This window comes from Puntigrus tetrazona, chromosome 2, assembly GCF_018831695.1.
Source record: "Puntigrus tetrazona isolate hp1 chromosome 2, ASM1883169v1, whole genome shotgun sequence".
Classification (NCBI taxonomy): domain Eukaryota; kingdom Metazoa; phylum Chordata; class Actinopteri; order Cypriniformes; family Cyprinidae; genus Puntigrus; species Puntigrus tetrazona.
In genome coordinates, this window is record NC_056700.1 from 20,543,618 (window position 1) to 20,562,548 (window position 18,931).

Consider the following 18,931-nt stretch of genomic DNA (forward strand, 5'->3'; position numbering starts at 1 on the left):
TTTTTATATATTCAAATAGTAGATAAATATTCAGAAAACTAACGTTGTATTTACTAATCACGGCTGGACACTATCCCAGCGACATGAAAAGCAGTGTTAGATCGCCATCTAGTTGCTCAGCATTGCTTAGAATTTTTCACAGTTGCTGAACTTGTGGACTTTTTTTAATTATTAACAGTTTCCAGATAAGGCGGGTGTGTCTCAGGTACAGAGGCAATTATAGTGCACACGTCTCTTTTAACATAAACAAGGAAATATAACTATTCTGTGCATCTGTTCATCTGAGTCTACGCACAGTAAAATGGCAGAATCCAGCATTTCAGTGGCTCAGGATCAGTTCAGTTGTTCAATTTGTCTGGATCTACTGAAGGAAGCAGTGACCATCCCCTGTGGACACAGTTACTGTATGAGCTGTATTTCAGGTTACTGGGATCAGGATGATCAGAAGACAGTCTGCAGCTGCCCTCAGTGCAGACAGACCTTCAATCCGAGACCTGCTTTAGGTAAAAACACCATGCTGGCTGAAGTGGTGGAGAAACTCAAGAAGACAAACTTAGAAGCCGCTCATCCTGCTCAATGCTACGCTGAACCTGGAGATGTGAAGTGTGACGTCTGTACTGGGAGAAAATATAAAGCCATGAAGTCCTGCCTGGTGTGTCTGGAGTCTTATTGCCAAACTCATTTTGAGCGTCATGAAGAATTTCGCTCTGGCAAGCAACACAAAGTGACAGATGCCATTGGAGAATTAAAAGAGATGATCTGCCCTCATCATGATAAACTGCTAGAGATTTTCTGTCGTACTGACCAGACCTGTATATGTTATATGTGTATGTTGGATGAACACAAAAGCCACGACACTGTATCAGCTGCAACAGAGAGAACTGAGAAACAGGTATGAATTGTAGACTATCACACATAAATAAATGCATGTTATACAATATATTTTATGTGCTACTAACAAAATTAAAATAATTTATACATAAGAACCTATACTGTACATTTTTGGTGAATTAATGGCTTTAATGTCATGTTATCATAGTGTGGTCACAAGTTCAATTATATTTTTTAGAGGACAGAAAAAAGCAAAAGTAACATTTGTCCTTTTCTTTTTAAGGATAAACTTTTATAGTGACCCTCTGTTCATAAAGATACTCTATATTTCGTAGTTATAAAACAGTATCAAAAAAGTTAATAATTCTCCTGTTGTGCATTGCCAAACATTTGACTAAATGATTCTATATGATATTTCTGTGTTCTTACAGAAACACTTGGTAGAAACACAGAAAAAATTCCAGCAGAGAATCCAGGAGCTTGAGGAGCTGAGAGAGACTGTAGAGTCTTACAAGGTGAGTTTTGAGCAGAAGAACAACTGCTGAAGAGCTGTTTGAGACTCAGTTAGGACTCTCCTCCAGTCAGTCAGTGAGGAGTCAGTGCTGGAGCTCTTTCAGTCCACTGAAGATCACTGTGGAGAACAGTCTGTGTGAGGCAGCAGTAAGAGCTGAGTGAATGAACTGATTCTGATGCTTCTCTCTGTGTGTCCTAACAGCGCTCTGCACAGACAGCAGTGGAGGACAGTGAGAGGATCTTTACTGAGCTGATCCTCTCCATTGAGAGAAGTCGGTCTGAGGTGACACAGATGATCAGAGATCAAGAGAAGGCTGCAGTGAGTCAAGTTGAAGGACAACTGAAGGGACTGGAGCAGGAGATTGAAGATCTAAGGAGGAGAGATGTTGAGCTGGAGAAGCTTTCACACACAGACAATCACATCCATTTCCTCCAGGTAACGGACAAACAGGACAGTGGTCTTCAGGAAGGGAAGGGCTAATTAGTATTTCGGTCCAATGTGTCTTAAGCTGGTGTTTCTCTTGTGTCTTTTTGTCTGTGCAGAGTTTCCAATCTCTCTCTGTTCCTCCTGGGTTTACAGAGTCACCAAAACTCAGTGTCAGTTCTCTTCCCTCTTTTGATGATGTTAGTAAATCTGTGTGTGATCTAAGAGAGAAACTGGTGAATTTATGCAGAGAGGAGATAATAAAGATTTCTAATCGAGGCAAAAAAACAGACAAACCTGCTTCCTCAGTGAGACACAACCAGAAAACTACTCCAGAATATAAGAGCAGGCAGGAGTTCCTAAAATGTAAGTATCAAGTTGAGCACACACACACAAAAACAAGTCACTGTACAGTCAAACACTGTGAAAAACACAGGGGTATTACGCTGATGCATCAGATAAATATCCAAAGTTGGATGTTTTACCAGTGACTGACTGTTCTATGTTAAAATAAAAAATTTTCCTCTGATTCCTAAAACAAAACATGAAATATAAGCTTCAGCTAATTTGCTGTTTTACTGATTAAAATTCAGATGATTGATTTTATATTTTTCCCCATCAGATTTCCAGCGATTCACTCTGGACCCAGACACAGCATTTAAACATCTTTATCTGTCTGAAGGGAACAGAGTGCTAACTTTCGGCCATATACAGCCATATCCTAATCATCCAGAAAGATTTGATGCATACGCTCAGGCGTTGTGTAGAGAGAGTGTAAGTGGACGCTCTTACTGGGAGGTTGGATGGGCTGGATATAGATGGCTGAGTATAGGAGTGTCATATAAGAGCATTGATAGAAAGGGGGACAGTAATGCAGTTAAACTTGGAAGTAATAGTCATTCCTGGTCTATGATGTGCTTTCTTGGCAACTGTAATTTTTGGCACAATGGTGGAATAATTTCGCTTCCTCCAATCCCCTGGCCCTCTAGAATAGGAGTGTATGTGGATCACGGTGCAGGAACTCTGTCTTTCTACCATGTCACTAACAAAATGAACCTCATACACAGAGTCCACACCACATTCACTCAGCCTCTCTATCCTGCGTTCTGGATAGATCCTGGAGTAGGTGTGAGACTGCTTGATGCTTAATAATTTTAGGGTTTGAGTTTCAGATTAATATAATGGTTATAAAATAGGAATAGGAATAACAGGCCGTCCAAACTGAGTCCTGGAGGCCCTGTGCCCTGCAGAGTTCAGCTCCAACCCTATACACAAGCACACCTGAATTAGTGAATTAAGCTCCTACTATGCATGTTAGAAACTTCCATGCTGGTTTGTTAAGGCAAGTTCGAGCTAAACTCTGCTGGACACCAGCCTGCCTGGACCAAGTTTGGACAGCCCTGACCTAAAATAATACACTATGATTGTGTAAGGTTGATCATTCTTTTACATTATTTGTTGATAGTTATTTAGCTGGTTAAATATTGGCCAATATATCCTATCTGATAGACAAAAATACTTACGTAAAGACATAATCGTGAACATGCATTTAATAAAAAACAAATGTATTCTGTATTTAAAATGCAGATGACTGCTGATTACTATTGTTTCCGAACGCTGTATTTGTATCTGTATTTTCATGTGATCTTTTTGTGCTGACACTTGATTTCAGTCAAAGCCAAACGCTTTCAAAACAATTATAGACCAAAAGAGTTTGCAAAAGAATCAAATAGTGAAAAAAACATGGCTGACATGTTGACCTTTTTTAGTGCCAAGCTAACTACAGGCTTGTTTGAGATGTGCCTTACCTCGTCTGAAATGTAGGCAAGAGTACGCAGCTGCAGTGAGGGCAGGACATTTGTACTTTTTTGTAATTTATTTGAATAAATAATCGCAATGAAATCAGGTAAAAAAATAAAACATTTTAGAAGAGAATGCAGCATCACAGTTGTCTGAACCAATGAGCATTAAGCTTGTGTCACCAGTCAGTCATTACCCAGCATGCTTTTGGTCAGCACAGTCGGTGATGAAGTATCTTTATATCCTCATATGCTAATTGTGTTGTGTTTTTGTTTTTTGTTTTTTTTTCATTTTTCTTCATTTATAATCATTTATTTACATCATCATTTTATAATCATTAGTCATTCGTATGATTTATTATTTGATATTTTTATTATTTCAGCATTTTTGTCATTTAATTATTATGATAATTTCTCATATTTTATTAAGTATTTTTAATTGTTTATTAAATGATTATGTTTCTATATTCATATTTCTTATTCATTTTTCCTTATGCATTTTCATTGTTTTTCAATCTTGTGGGGTTTCATGAACTGTTTTGTCTGTATGAATACAGAAAGATAATTGGAAGTGTTTATGGAAGTTTATGGGATGTTGGTTTGGTATAACATTACACGTTGAATTTGTGGTGCTAATACAAAACCCCATTTTAATTGACATTTTTTGACAAGCTGAGCAAATCTTACATGGAAAGAAGCCAGTTGAATCCAAAGTCACATATTTCTTCTCCTTGTTGAAGGTTTTAGAATTAACCAAATTATCTCTTATGTTACGTCTCCTATTATAATATTAAATAATCAACAAAATGATCCAAATCATCATTATCATTGGACTTCTAGAATAGGACTGTATATGAATCATAGTTCAGGAACTCTGTCCATCTACCATGTCACTGGCAAAAGTTCAGACTGACTTTGTTTAAGGCTGATCATGTTATGTTTTTTTTTATATTAGTTGTTCATGCTAATGTCTTCATTAATTAAATATTGGTCATGTTTATCATGTATATCATGTTTACATCATGCAATCCTGAGCATGCACTTTAAAACGAAACTAATTATTTGTTGTAAAATGTACTCCAGCAATCTTTATTTGCAATATTTAAAAAATGTGGAACTTTGAAAACTTGGAAAAAAATTATATATATATATATATATATATATATATATATATATATATATATATATATATATATATATATATATATATATATATATATATCTTCCACTAGACCAAGTTCATTTTTAAATTTGTATTCTCTATTAGATGATTAGCAACAACAATCTTCTGGGGGTAGTGAAAGCCAGTTTGGTTTGTATTTACTGTCAGAAAAACAGACCTCTTATGTGTGGATCATTTAGACTCACTGCTGGCATACACTCACATATACGCAGAGTCTCAGAGTGAAACAGGAAAGAGACAGATAAAACAAAATGAGGAAAATATTTGTATAGGAAAATGTTTATTATATAGTATACAGACCTCAAGTAAATACAGTACAACCTTGACTTTGTGTGGCCTCTCACATTTTGTGGGGAAAGTGCTTATATGCTTATAGTGTTATAGTGCTTTAGTGTTTATAGGTTATAGGATAAAACACTGCAAGGGTGTTGTTTAAAAAGGTTTGTCTCAGAGTGTATAGTGTCAATTTAAAAAATCATAACTGTGTTTTATCTGGCTGGTCCGGAGAGTCTTACAGGCTTTACAGTTTACAGTTACTATACATATGTGTGTGTGTATATATATATATATATATATATATATATATATATATATATATATATATATATATATATATATATATATACACACACACACACACACACACTATATTACACTAGATTTCTTGCATTGTCTGGACGGCCATGAAAACTGTGGATCTGAAAGATTATCCATCACTCCAAACATTACTATTTGAGCAGTCTGTGTACAGTGGAGCTCACAGGATACTGGCTGATCCTTTTCACATCTTACATCTTTAGTATGTGCTTCTGCCCTCAGCAGCAATTCAGAATTCCTAGCGACGGCCCTGGCCTTCAGGAAGAGCGCCCTGCTCAACCGGTTCAAAAAACCCCTTTGTCCCTGCCTTTATTAGAATTTTGAATAGCAATGACAAAAGAAAATCATTTGTTTCTGGTCCGCACTGATTATCAAACATGGCTTTTATTTGTTCTTATTTAATGCTTGTGCAGTAGTGTTTATTTTTTGTTTGTTTTATTTTCCAGTTGTGCAGCGTGACCCTTTATTTAGTTGTCTACGTGTCTTGCAAGGCCATGTTTTAAGTGTGTGATATATGTAATTTAATTATTTATGCGTGATTTGCATATGCGGCATATACACCAAACCCCAAAACAGGAGACAATATACAGTGTCGCATCGATAAATGTATTGTAAAGTCTTTATCTCAACCCAGACTTCTTCACCGACATTCATTTTTTCAGTTGAACGCAGTAATCCAACAGTTGCCCCACTAGAGGTCCTCAGTACACTTCCAAAAAGGCCAAAAATGACTTGCAATTATATACGTAAAAAGGATGTTTAGAATGATAATATGAAAACCAAGTTTATATTTAATTTATATAAATACAAATTGTAATATTTGATCGCTCTCTCAACCTTCTGTCTGTCTATTTGAGGTGTGTCCTCAAAATAAAATAAAAATTCTATATCCTAAAATTGTTTTTAAAAAATGTCAACAAATACGTGTTTTAAATGCAGCTGCGCATGTCAGGTAATGTTAAGCCGTAGCGGCGTGCGCCTTAGAAAAGCTTGAATGGGCCAAGTAGGTTAGTAATACAAACGAGTAGCTGTTGAGCAATGTTTAACTTTGAGCGACATAAGCTGGGCGTGACTTTCTGAAAATCTCCTCATTTCTCCCGTTGGACTGCGGTGTTTAATTTGTGATGATAAGCACTTTTTCACTTTTAAACAGTCGCAAACCTGGACGTGTCGCGTGCTTCATAAAGCCAATTTTCCTCCTCGCCAGTCTTAGGTTTCAGAGGCTCTTTGATAATGTTGGAGTGTTTATTGACGATCCTTCTGGGTTTCATCTCAGTGCTTCTGTTCTGGGCTTTTTGCGGACGCAGGAGGTGAGTTTTCTGATATTTTGCTGCTTGCTGGAAATGTAGCCACGTAGCCGATTTGTTTATTTTTATTTCTTTTTCATTTTTAAAACAGACGAATGCTTCGTTTGCGTGAATGTTTGTGTTTAACTGTGCTTATGTGTGCAAACGGAGCGTGCATGTATCAATAGGCAGACGCCATTTGGTCATATATCTGAACAAACATGATGCATCAACATGTTCGTGATATGTCCACAAAGATGCAACTAAACGTTATAATCGTCATTCATCACTTTAAGTACAATTCAATCCGTCTTGGCCAAGAAGCGTCTGCTAAGGCGATATGAATAATTCACAACAGGACTGGGCTTGTTTACTCTGTTTGAAATCGAACCTTTCAATAGAATCTTTCCTTTCGAACAATACGAACCGATTCAGTGACTCGTAGTTTTGTAGGGTTTTTTTTAGTTTTTTTTTAAAATTACATTATTCATGAATATGTTTATAATATCATTGGTTCCAGTTCTGTTTGTGACAGACGTGATTTGGTTAATAAAACAATGAATAATCTTAAATCTAACATTATAGTTATATATTAATGCCTACTTAGTTTATAATTCTAGTCAGTCAGAGATCTAACTCACTTGGGCCGCAGTGTGTGTGTGTGTGTGTGTGTGTGTGTGTGTGTGTGTGTGTGTGTGTGTGTGTGTGTGTGTGTGTGTGTGTGTGTTTTTGTTCAGTGAGCTGCAGCCTCAAAGGAAAGTTTGTAAAGATAATTCTCAAAGGGCCACCTCAAAAAGTAGTGCATGGGAGATATACATCAGTACATTGTTACACCCGAAACAGAATTATATCATTGCTTTATCCCAGAGAGCATTATAAATATAGCTGGTGAATTGTGTTGTTGGGGTTTGTTTGTGTGTTAGTCTGAGAGAGTATTTTATAATGGCATAGAATGGGAGTCTCTCAGACATTGTTGAAACAAGCATGTTAAAAAAAACATGACTGCATTGTGTGTGCATGCTTCAGGAAGGACGACGAACCTCCGCTGATTAAAGGTTGGATTCCATTCCTGGGGAAAGCTTTGGAATTCAGAAAAAACTCTCAGCAGTTTCTTACACAACTGCAACAGGAGCATGGAGATGTTTTTACTGTACTTATAGCAGGTACATCTGACAAACACACACACACACACACATGCTTACACAAATCCTTTTTTACACAAATTACTCTTTCTCTCAGACCAACTGTTATGCAACACATGCTGAAAGAGGTTGTGAGAATGGAACATTTTGAATAGCTGACAAATAACGTACCTTTTTTTTTTCAAAATCAAGATTGAAGGTTACAGTTTTCACAAAAGTAAAAGGTTAAGAGTATATTTTGGATGCTTTAATCCGTGTAGTTTATTTCGTTAGTCTTGAAGTATGACACGGAAGGTTTTGCAAGTACAAATAAAGAGTTCAGATGCAAAAGCCTCTAAAAGCCATCTTGGTCAAAAATTAGATAATCATATTAAGTGAATGCTCTTCACACATAATAGGTTCGTCAAGTATTTTCACTTCAAATGCTCTAAATGCCAGCCTCAAGCAATTGAGAAGTATTAGTAAAAGGTAGTCAGAAAGAAAAGCTTATTTTAAAGAAAACATCAGATGTACTTAGAGGCTTTTGCATCAGAACACTTTGTCATTTTTCAGTTAATTTGAGGTGATTTTTATTATTGTTTTGTACCTAGTTCTGGGTGGTTTCTAGGGGGTTTACTAAACTGAATCAAGAGAGTCAACTCTGACTCAGCAAGTCTGATATTATTGTAGAGTACCTATATTTGTTCCTCCCTTGGAGTTTTATTTTAGATTTGTTTTGTTTGTGTTTTACTTACTTTTCTCTTCTTGAAAAGTGTAAATCTGTAGCACCAACAACAAGTTGCAAGGTTAAGTTGGATCTTTAGAGAGTTAGTTCTGAGTATGAATAAGTGACGTTAACAGACATCACTAAAATCATGAAAAAATATAAAAAATATCTGAAGCAGAGCTTGTCGAATTGATGGACATGATTCATTATGCCATGACACGCGTCTGTTTATTTTTGTGTGCTTCTCAAGGAAGGTACATAACATTCATAATGAACCCTCTCCTGTACCCGTCTGTCATCAAACATGGAAAACAGCTGGATTTCCACACGTTTTCAGACAGCGCCGCGTCCAGGACATTCGGTTACCCACCGGTTCAGAGCGGCCTCTTCCCTGGACTGAGTGATAGCATCCAGCGGAGTTACACTCTGCTGCAGGGGCCCGCCCTCGACCCGCTCACGTTCAGCATGATGGGAAACTTACAGCATGTCCTGCGGCGCTACTTTCTGCCCGGTGGAGAGTCTAGGTCTGATGGCGATTGGCAAGAGACGGAACTATATGAGTTCTGTAAATGCGTAATGTTTCAGACTACATTTAACACTCTATACGGACATTCGTCAAATCTTCGTCTGGATCAGCTACGAGAGGACTTTGAGAAGTTTGATTCCATTTTTCCCTTGCTTATGGCCCGTTTTCCCATCGCCTTGTTGGGGAAAACCAAAGAAATTCGTGAGAAGCTGACAAGATTTTTCTATCCTCAAAGAATGGCAGAATGGAGGGCCCCATGCGAGTTCATACAGACACGAACGGCCATGTTCCAGGAGTTTGACACGCTTCAGGACAGAGATAAAGCAGGTGACTCTCCCACACACACACACACACTAAACATGCATATCAGACGCGCATATATTATATAAACAAAAGCTTGTATTTTGGATTTGATTAACAGTTTGACAGCACTATTGATTGAAAAAAATATGTATATACAATATGTATGTGTGTGTGTGTGTGTGTGTGTGTGTGTATATTTGGCTGTTTTTTAATGAATCGTGGAGATTTCAGTGTTTTCACCATTTAGTTTAACAGGTTTGTACATGCATGCCTGTTACCCACATTAAATTGTTGCCAAGATGATTGTTGATTTCTGACTGAAATGACTTGAGGTAAAGGGCCTTTCAGTTTCTTTCTGATGAAAAGCTGGAAGCAGGATGTGCATGAGCAAATACGATATTGCACACAGTGAACGTTCATGACTTTGCTGTATTGCTTTTGCCCAATTACACCCACCCCACCCCACCCACACACACACACACACACACACACACACACACTCTTAACGTTCTTTCTTTCTCTGTCCGCAGCACATCATTTTGCCATGCTGTGGGCATCAGTGGGAAACACTATCCCAGCAGCCTTCTGGTGTCTTTACCACCTCATATCCTGCCCAGAAGCCCTTGAAGCAGTGAGAGCAGAAATTGTTGAAGTAGTTGGAGAGAAGAACATGCAGTTGGTCTTTGAAGAAGACATTACAATTACACGACAACAGCTAGAACAGATGATTCACCTGGGTAACATAACACATTTTTACATAGTAAATCATCAAACATATCAATTACTAAATAGTGCTATTGATCCAATATAATTCTTTTTCTCTCTACAGAGAGTTCAATAAATGAGAGTTTACGTCTCTCCTCTGTATCGATGAACATCCGTGTGGTTCAGGAAGATTTCCGTTTGCGTCTGGATGCCCAGCAGTCAATCAACCTGCGAAAAGATGACATTGTTGCTCTTTACCCGCAAACCACACACCTTGACCCCGAAATATATGATCAGCCTGAGGTAACATGCAACAACAGCTGCCTAGATCAGTGATTCTCAACCCGATTGTTATCGGTGCTGAAGACGAGTTTTGCTGCTTCAAATTTATAGTGGAATACGTTAACGTTCAAAAGTTTAGGGAGAGTAAGATTTCAAAAAAAGAAGAAGAAATCAATACTTAAAGGGTTACACCAGTAAAAAATAGTTTTCCATCAGTGGTTCAGTGCTTTCTATGTGTATTTACTCTTTGATTTGAAGGAAATCAAGTAAATCCGTGTGACACGTCTTACACAGAACAGCATACGCACTTTGCATCCAGTGGATACACTCAAATGACTCTACGGTTAATAAAGTCATTATCTTTATTTTCATAAAATCTAGATAGAACCACTGAAGTGACAGCCTTTGAACACTGTTATGGACACTGAGGGTCTGAAAGTTGAGAATCATTGTTCTAGATCCGCCTATCGGACCTCATTTTAAACATGATTCTCTACTGTTAGAAAACATATTTATTGAAATGTCTTTTGTGTGTGGTTTCTTGTAGCGCTTCCAGTTTGACCGTTTCGTGGAAGATGGGAAGGAAAAAACAGATTTTTATAAATGTGGCCAGAAGGTCCGGTACTACCGTATGCCTTTCGGCTCTGGAGCCACGCAGTGTCCAGGGCGCTTTTTTGCATTGAATGAGCTGAAGCAGTTTGTGTGTGTGGCTTTGCTCATGTGTGAAATGCAGTTGCTGGAGAACCAGCAGGAGGCGATGCTAGACAACAGCCGCGCTGGTCTGGGCATCATGCCACCTGCTAATCAAGTCACTTTCAGATACAGAACCAGAAAACCAGGAGACGATATGAAGAGGGAGGAATGAACTAAATGAATGGAGAGACTGTTGTTTGTTCATTGTTTGGGTATTTTCTTTACGTTTATTCACAGGGTTGGTGCAAAGATTTTGTAAATAATGCAAGTTGAAGTATTCGTAAATAGCACTGCCATGGGAAAATCTCATCTTTGAATGAGCTAAACGTACAGATATACACTGCGGTTTGAATCAGGGTTGACTGTGAACAGCTTTCTATGTATATGCAACTGTGACATAAGGACAGCTTTTCAAACATCTTACCTCTCATAAATCAATTTTATCATATCAGTGGGTGTAAATAACAAGGGACCAGGAAATGATTACTCATTGAATATTAAAAAGTAAATGTTTCTGCTGTTTTGTTTTTTTAACCCTTAGAAATGGTTATCCACAAAGTCATAAAATGTAGATTGAATAAACAAAATTCTGTTTAAAAGTATGGGATCAGTAAGATTTTTTTGATATGTTTAAGCTGTAAAACTGTGAAAAAAAAATACAATTTAAAATAACAGTAAAATTCTATTTTAATGTTATTTATTTCTGTAATGGCAAAACTATATTTTTTGCAGCGATCACCCGTGTTCAGTGTCGTGTGATTGTTCGAAAATCTGAAACACTATATTGCTTAAAGTTTTTATAGAAAGTAGTTAATTTTTCACAGGAGTCTTTAATTAAAAGTTATAAACAATGATTTGAAATTGAAAGAACAAAAGTCCTTACTGTTATTTTTGATCAATTTAATTCATGCTTGCTTAAATATTAATAAAAAAACCTTACTGACCTCAAATCTGTGAATAGTACTGTACTCATTATTACTTAATGGGTACTGGTTGAGATTTCAGTTTTTACTAGTCAGTATTTCATATTTAATCAGTAAATATTAAAAACTTAATTATGCATACTCATTAACCATTTTTGTTTTGATAATGTCCTAGTAAATTTCATCTTTACAATGTTTTTAAATGGTTAGTTGTTCGTAATGTATGATCTTTAGCATATCTTACAATGAATATCCATTTACTTCAATACTATTACAGCGTATACTCTTGATAAACTCATGGGCAAGTTCAAATAGTTTGACACAGAAATCAGACAAAGGCATCATGGGACACTCAATACTTTACTGGAATGTTGGAGGGACAGCATGTGCAAAATGAACAAATGTAACTCGCTTCAATAGCTACTGTACAACACTAACAAAAATAAAACACCTCCACATTCTCAATGTGGCTCTAGTTTCTTTTTTTATACTAAAAATAGTAACGGTAAACACTTATAAATACTTTTACTCCCACAAACCACAAATGAGATTACGATTATTTGTGCATATTTAGTTGCTGCCACCTTTTCACAGATTAAATCAGATTTCAGAAATTCCAACAGGTAGCAGAATTCAGGGTCAAAGAGCAGCGTTAGCAGATGTTATTGCGGAGTGATGTTTTTTTTTATGGAAAAACGTATTGCATGGTCAGAAGCCAATGTCAAGTTGTATCTTCTGCTCAAAAACAGCAATGATTAACATGATGCCAAAGCCCAGGAGTATCCCAGCATTCTGTAGGAGAAAGAAGCCATAGTGACTGAAGCCTGCTTCGCTCGCATCATTGTGCAACATCTCTGGTACCTACAAAGCACAAAAAAGGTACATTTTAGAAATTATAGTTACAACTACACAAACACAAATGACAATGTTTAAAGTTAAGAAATATTTTATTCACAAAAAAAAAAGTCCCTTAAAAATACATATTTAGATACTGTATAATGTTCAAAATGATGAGGAACAGTGTTCTTTTGCAATTATTTATTACAGTTTTCATTAATATTTTGAAAGTTTAATTTTAAACAGCACTTCAACAAAATGAATTCATCTTCATTTTAGTCATTAAATATTTCATTTCAGTTGTATTTCAATGAGCAATGTTTTTAATAATTGGGCCCTCTTTCAGTGTTTTGTCTTGTCATTACAGATCGTTTCAAAGCACTTAACAGTATCCAACAAGAGAATAGAGTGTCAGTGTATATTGTTAAAAGCGCTACATAAATAAAGGTGACTTGACTTTCTCTGCTACTCACCATGTCCACAAGAGCAACATACATGAATAACCCAGCTGTGAGAGCAAAGATCCATGTGGCAACATTTTCAGCATAATGACCAATCAGAATGCCTGTGATCATTCCCAGATATCCCATCAGGGCTGAGAGCAGATTGTAAAGGATGGCCTGTCGTACTGACATACCTGCCTTCAGCAAGACTGCAAAATCACCTGCGTAAGAGAGGAAGATAGACAATGAGATGAGCAGAGCAATGTGATGGACAGCAACCTGACTTCTGATTTCTCTGGTTCCATTTCTAAAAAATATATATATATATATATATATATATATATATATATATATATATTTTTTTTTTTTTTTTTTTTTGTGTCACCCTGTTGACAATGTCTTACCAAGCTCATGAGGAAGCTCATGGCAGAACACAGCGACTGAGGTACTAAGACCACTGGATAAACCTTCAGTGAAAGCCGCCCCTGAAATACAAAGTTGCAGATCTGTTACGGTCTTGGTAAGCATTTTTTGAGATTTTCTTTACACATGCACATTTATGCATATAATATAAATATAGTGCTCAATACAAAACATACAATTGCCAAATTCTTTCAGAAGAAATAAAGTATTATATACTTTTTTTACTTATAATCGCAATTAATTGCATCCAAAATAATTTAGTTTACATGTGTGTACTTTGTATATGTTGCCTAAATATAAATACAACCGCACAGTATATATTTTAAAAATAGTTACATTTGTGTATCATACACGCTCACACACAATTTTCTTATGCATGCAATTGTATTTTTATATACATAAATATATACAGTGCACACACATTATGTACATGTACAAAAACTTTAGATCTGACTAATCATTTAAAAGCACTATTTTGTATTTATAGAAATAAAAAAGAAACAAATATTAAAAAAAACACTTATGTAGTTTATATATTAAATTGCATTAATACAATAAATAAATAAAAAAGTATATATTTAAAAAGTTAATTTAAAAAAATCTTGCCAAATTGTGAAAGACTTCATGTAATTTTTGACTAGCTAAAAAAAACAGGCAGTATGAGAGTTTATTCCAGACCTGTATATTTGAGACCGTATGCATATATTTTTGGTTTGTTCTGTGTAAAATGTACCTATGGCAAGTCCGTCACTGAAGTTGTGAAGGCCGTCTCCCATGATGACCATCCAGGCGAGCGTGGCTACGCCGGCCTCCTGAAAGTGCTGGAGCGAGTAGGAGTGTGTGTGTCGGTGCGTGTGTGTGTGGGGGTGATGGTTCTGGGAGTGGTGGTGATGCAGTATGTGGTGATAGTCATGGTGATGATGATGTTGCTCATCTGATTGGCCAACTGTGTCATGGAAGTGGGAGTGGCATTTGTTTTCACAATCAACGTCGTTGTAGAGCTCTGCTCCCAACATTACTTCCTCTTCCTCTGCAACCCCCCGCCCACATGCACTTCCACCATTTGTTTCAGCAGCTGAAGTTACAGAAACATCAAAATCATGTATGACGGTTTTGACTGCAAAGGCATTCACAAGCATCAAAAGTTGTGTTACCCTCAATCGTCTTGACGTCGTTATCTTCTAATGATGGCAGTTTCTCAGATTCCAAAACCTCTGTAGCAAAATCAACCCTCTTTTGCACCTACAAGCATAAAAATCATACTTTAAACAACAGAAATTCAAGGAACACCTCTATGCAACATCAATGTCATTATAACATTTATGAAATTAATATGATTTATGGAATGGCTAATAGAATAATGTAAATAAAGTGACTATAACATGAAATGGGAGATCTTAGACATGCTTTTCTGACCTTCTGTTTTTTGTCCTTGTACATTTTGCCGAGGGTCAGAAAGTGTTCGATGAGGAACATGATGTAGACACCACTCAGAGCTGTGAGCCCCGTCCAAACCGGCCGAAGGGAATCCTCTTCCACCTCTTCACCGTGGAGATGATGCTCAGCGTGGCCATGTTGGTGATGACCCTGAGACTGAGACACATATCAAAGGTCAAAGTACATTTTAAATAACACTAATTGACTATTAATTTGTGAAATTAAGAACAATGTCTATAGCACACATTACCATTCTGTTTAAAAGATCTGGGTCTTTTGGGGATATTTTTTTTTTTTTTCAAGCTTGCATTACAAAGGTAAAAAAAAATTATCAGTTAAAAAAAAAAAAATATATATATATATATATATATATATATATATATATATATATATATATATAAAATTCATTTTCAGCTGGTAATAATAAGAAATCTTTTGTGGAGTATCAAATCAGCATCCTCTAACAATTTCAAAATAAGGGTGATTTCAAAACAACAACTAAATACTACATTTAAAAGCTCGTGTCTTACATGTGGTATGAGGTGGAGGAGAGCATCTCCGCTCAGAGTTCCCACTGCAAGGGCCACCAGGAAGCTCAGCAGGAAGTTGAAGCAAACTCTGTTCATGAGTGGGATCAAAACCACACCAACTAACGCCAGCAAACTGATCAAAGTGATGGAGAGAAACCCTCCTACCCACGCTGTAACAAACACACACAAATCTTTAAAAAGGCTGCATTTTGCGAAATATGATCACAAATGTTATTTTTGTAGTGTCAGTGGATATTTAAATTTTTTATGATAATTTGTACATTAAGATACCTTTGCCGTGATTAAATGTTCACAAAAAACTAATTTAATATTTTTTTTAGCAAATCTCTAAATTGCATGCCTAATTTAAATAAAATACTGATTTATTTGTAGTGTTTTGTATTGTATTATTACCGATGCTAATTGAAGCATTCCTTGGGCTTCTGCTGTTGGTGTGATTATGTAGATGATTATTGTGATGATGATGATGGTGGTGGTGGTGGTTGTGATGATGGGAATGATCTGGAAAAAAAGGAAATTGTTATACAGAGTCTACTCATCAAGTATTGCGAATGTGACACACCTCCTTATGTAAATCCAGCTCACCTGAATGGTCATCATGCACGAGGCAAGAATTGGAATCAATCTGCATGAGAAGGGCAGGGCACAAGTAACTGAAGTCCTTAACGGAGAGACTCATTTCCTTTGTCATGCCGTGGGACTGCAGGATTGTGGACGCATTTTGACACTGCAAGAAAAATTCAAGATTTGTGTGAGTGGAGGATGTCAGAGATTTGCAAGGTGAAAACCGTAACTAATACAAATATTAAAATAAATCATTAAAAAAACATTTTAAAAAATGGCTCTTTGTGTACCACTAGAGTTGAATGGTCAAGTCCATGCTGATCATGGTCATCGTGCGCATGGGTGGGTGTGTCCTCAGTCTGGTGGGTGTGGTTAGACTGCGTTACGTTGGCCTGTGAGGAGTTAAAGGATGAGTGGTCCTGCGTTAAATCATAGTCAGCACTACGGTTGGTACGCCGTGATTTTGTGACGTAAGACGGCGTAGTCAAAGTTGTGGTCAAGTCCTGATTCATCTTCATGTAGAGATTGTGATGAGCATCTGATTGGCTTTTCTTCCCAGAGGCGGGATCAGGTTGCACTTTCGGGATGGGGTCACTCTTCTCCACGTTATGGTCAATACCCGCCTTCTTGCTGGTGACGGGATGTGAGTGTGTGGTGAGTTTGTCCACATGAGCGTGTGTGTGATCATGAGCGTGCGTGCGATTATGTCCGTCGCCATTGTGATGGACCATCACTTTTCGGATTCGGTCTAGCCCCACCCCCTTTAGCAGGTTGTACAGGCCTTCCAAAGAGATGCTCCCGTTTTGGCCATACTTGTCAAACAGAGCCTGTAGGTGACGCTGCTGTGCTTGCTCTGCCGCCTGAACATCGGTCTCAATGGCCATAGACTTGCAGTCTGCCCCTGCCCACACTGAACACGCCCACAGCAATGTCAGTGACATCACTGGAAAGAGGCGTGGCCACCTGCCAATCATACTGGCATCCTAAAACAGATTAAAAAACAAATAATAATAATAATAATAATAATTGCAATTTTGAAACAGAACAAAAACAAAAGCTAAAAAATGTATTTGCAATGCCATTTCTTCATTGCAATTTGGTTAAAGTGTCTGCTAAATGACTAAATGTAAATGTGTAAAAATGAAAACGTTCCTTTTATTTACCAAAAACTACTAAATAGCTAACAATCATTAATAGTTTCTGAACTACATTTAAAAATAAAATTCAATTGAGTTGGTCTCTTTCACTATGCCTACATGCACAGAAACAATGTTAGTCCTATTTAAAAATGCATGATAAAACATACAAACAACAAAAAAAAAAATTTTTTAACGCATGTTAGGATTGAATTTTATATACAGATATGTAATTTTAAACACAGTTCATATATGTAAAGGATGGATTTAAAGGAAGGAAGGAAGGACGACCATATATTTGGCATATTCTGGCATGTTTAATGCAAATTAGCCTACAAACTTTATGCAGAACGGAGTTATTAAATTCACTAGCATGTGCACAGACGAAATGGTATCATTTTAGTGGGGGTATTTATAGACTTGAAATTAACGTTAGCAACAAAAACAAAGGTCTAATTACAAAAGGCATAGTCTTTTGCTACTAACACTGTAAAGAAAACGCATTTATACACCGGGACGGGACGTGAAACAATTCCACGTGCTTCAGAAAAGTGTTCACCTGACATTCTATCTATAAGACCGCGAAAAGCAGCACCCGTCAGAGACAGGTGAATCTTCTTCACTTCCATCACTGGTGTTTCTGACATCTCGAAACACGCCGCGCAACACAACACTACGTCGTTTTTACCGGCAACGACGTTTCGCACCGAACCGCACACCGAATTTCGTTTATTCTCACGTCTACGAAATCTTAACTTTCAAATGTATCAGACGCGTCACAAGTGATGTGGAGGAACAACAGGCGTCGCGCGGCCTAGTTATTACCTTCCGGCACACCGAGCGTCTCCCGTCCTAACTGCGTGCTCACGCGCGTAACGGACTGATCACACATCGACACCGCTTACCGGGAGCCCGCGCGCCCTCCACGCTCGAAAGTAAGCGCGTTATAGACAGCGATTGTGCACACAACACCACGAGCGCCTCGACCAGACCGTGTGCAAAGAAACGTCATCATAAAACCGGAAACTGAGCCAGTGTCTTTTGTTTGAGAGGAGAGCGCGCGGTCTCGTCTCTTCCCTGCCGTTATCCGAGCTAACGGCGACTAACGAATAAAGCGTTAGACTTACCGATGTGATCATAGACTTCTTTCTCCGTTTCAAAAGCAGACGCTCTCCTCGGACTAGTCTGATGATTTTAGAGAAGTGTCAGAAGCTGATGTCATTGGCTCAGATGTAGTCACGTGACCGCGGAGTTGCCTGATTCATCTTTAGTGGAGCGTCTACACAAAACAGAATTAACATTTTAAATATTCGTTACTGATGGATTCGTTTATTGATGAAAGAAAGTTAAAATACGTTCTGATCTAGACCTGCTTGGTCGGGATGATCTACACTGCAAAAAAAAAAACGTATTTATTTTAAATTATTATTATTCTGCTCATTCTAAGCAAAAGTTTAACGTTTAACGTTTTTCTGAAATAAGACTAAGAAAAGCATTTTTTTTTGCAGTGTATAATCGTCACAAAACAACAAACGTAGCTCGTCTGTATCCTTCCAGATGCAGATTAAGTTTATGCATGGTGTTGCTGAAAATGATCCCTGAACACACACACACACACACACACCTA

The 18,931-nt window shown here is 37.3% G+C and overlaps 3 protein-coding genes across 4 annotated transcripts; 2 read left to right on the plus strand and 1 right to left on the minus strand.

The window, feature by feature from the left end:
- Positions 1 to 208: 208 nt before the first annotated feature.
- Positions 209 to 3,886, plus strand: LOC122355453 (E3 ubiquitin/ISG15 ligase TRIM25-like). Its single transcript, XM_043253768.1, has 5 exons — positions 209 to 892; positions 1,263 to 1,346; positions 1,547 to 1,780; positions 1,888 to 2,134; positions 2,391 to 3,886. Exons 1-5 carry the CDS (start codon positions 302 to 304, stop codon positions 2,915 to 2,917), a joined length of 1,683 nt encoding a protein of 560 aa, XP_043109703.1. The 5' UTR covers positions 209 to 301; the 3' UTR covers positions 2,918 to 3,886.
- Positions 3,887 to 6,325: 2,439 nt separating this feature from the next.
- Positions 6,326 to 12,378, plus strand: LOC122355454 (cytochrome P450 7B1). Its single transcript, XM_043253782.1, has 6 exons — positions 6,326 to 6,657; positions 7,660 to 7,796; positions 8,732 to 9,334; positions 9,841 to 10,047; positions 10,140 to 10,318; positions 10,845 to 12,378. The coding sequence occupies exons 1-6, from the start codon at positions 6,581 to 6,583 to the stop codon at positions 11,160 to 11,162; spliced, it is 1,521 nt and encodes a 506-aa protein (XP_043109717.1). The 5' UTR covers positions 6,326 to 6,580; the 3' UTR covers positions 11,163 to 12,378.
- Positions 12,255 to 18,582, minus strand: slc39a6 (solute carrier family 39 member 6). Of its 2 annotated transcripts, none has more exons than XM_043253743.1 (11): positions 18,432 to 18,582; positions 16,459 to 17,151; positions 16,190 to 16,331; positions 15,998 to 16,105; positions 15,584 to 15,753; positions 15,033 to 15,209; positions 14,771 to 14,858; positions 14,350 to 14,691; positions 13,598 to 13,678; positions 13,224 to 13,414; positions 12,255 to 12,774 (listed from the first exon to the last, which is right to left on the minus strand). In XM_043253743.1, exons 1-11 carry the CDS (start codon positions 18,441 to 18,443, stop codon positions 12,622 to 12,624), a joined length of 2,157 nt encoding a protein of 718 aa, XP_043109678.1. In that variant the 5' UTR covers positions 18,444 to 18,582; the 3' UTR covers positions 12,255 to 12,621. The 2 variants fall into 2 exon arrangements, with proteins under 2 accessions (XP_043109678.1, XP_043109687.1); XM_043253752.1 differs by lacking the exon at positions 18,432 to 18,582 and adding an exon at positions 18,130 to 18,284.
- Positions 18,583 to 18,931: the final 349 nt, after the last annotated feature.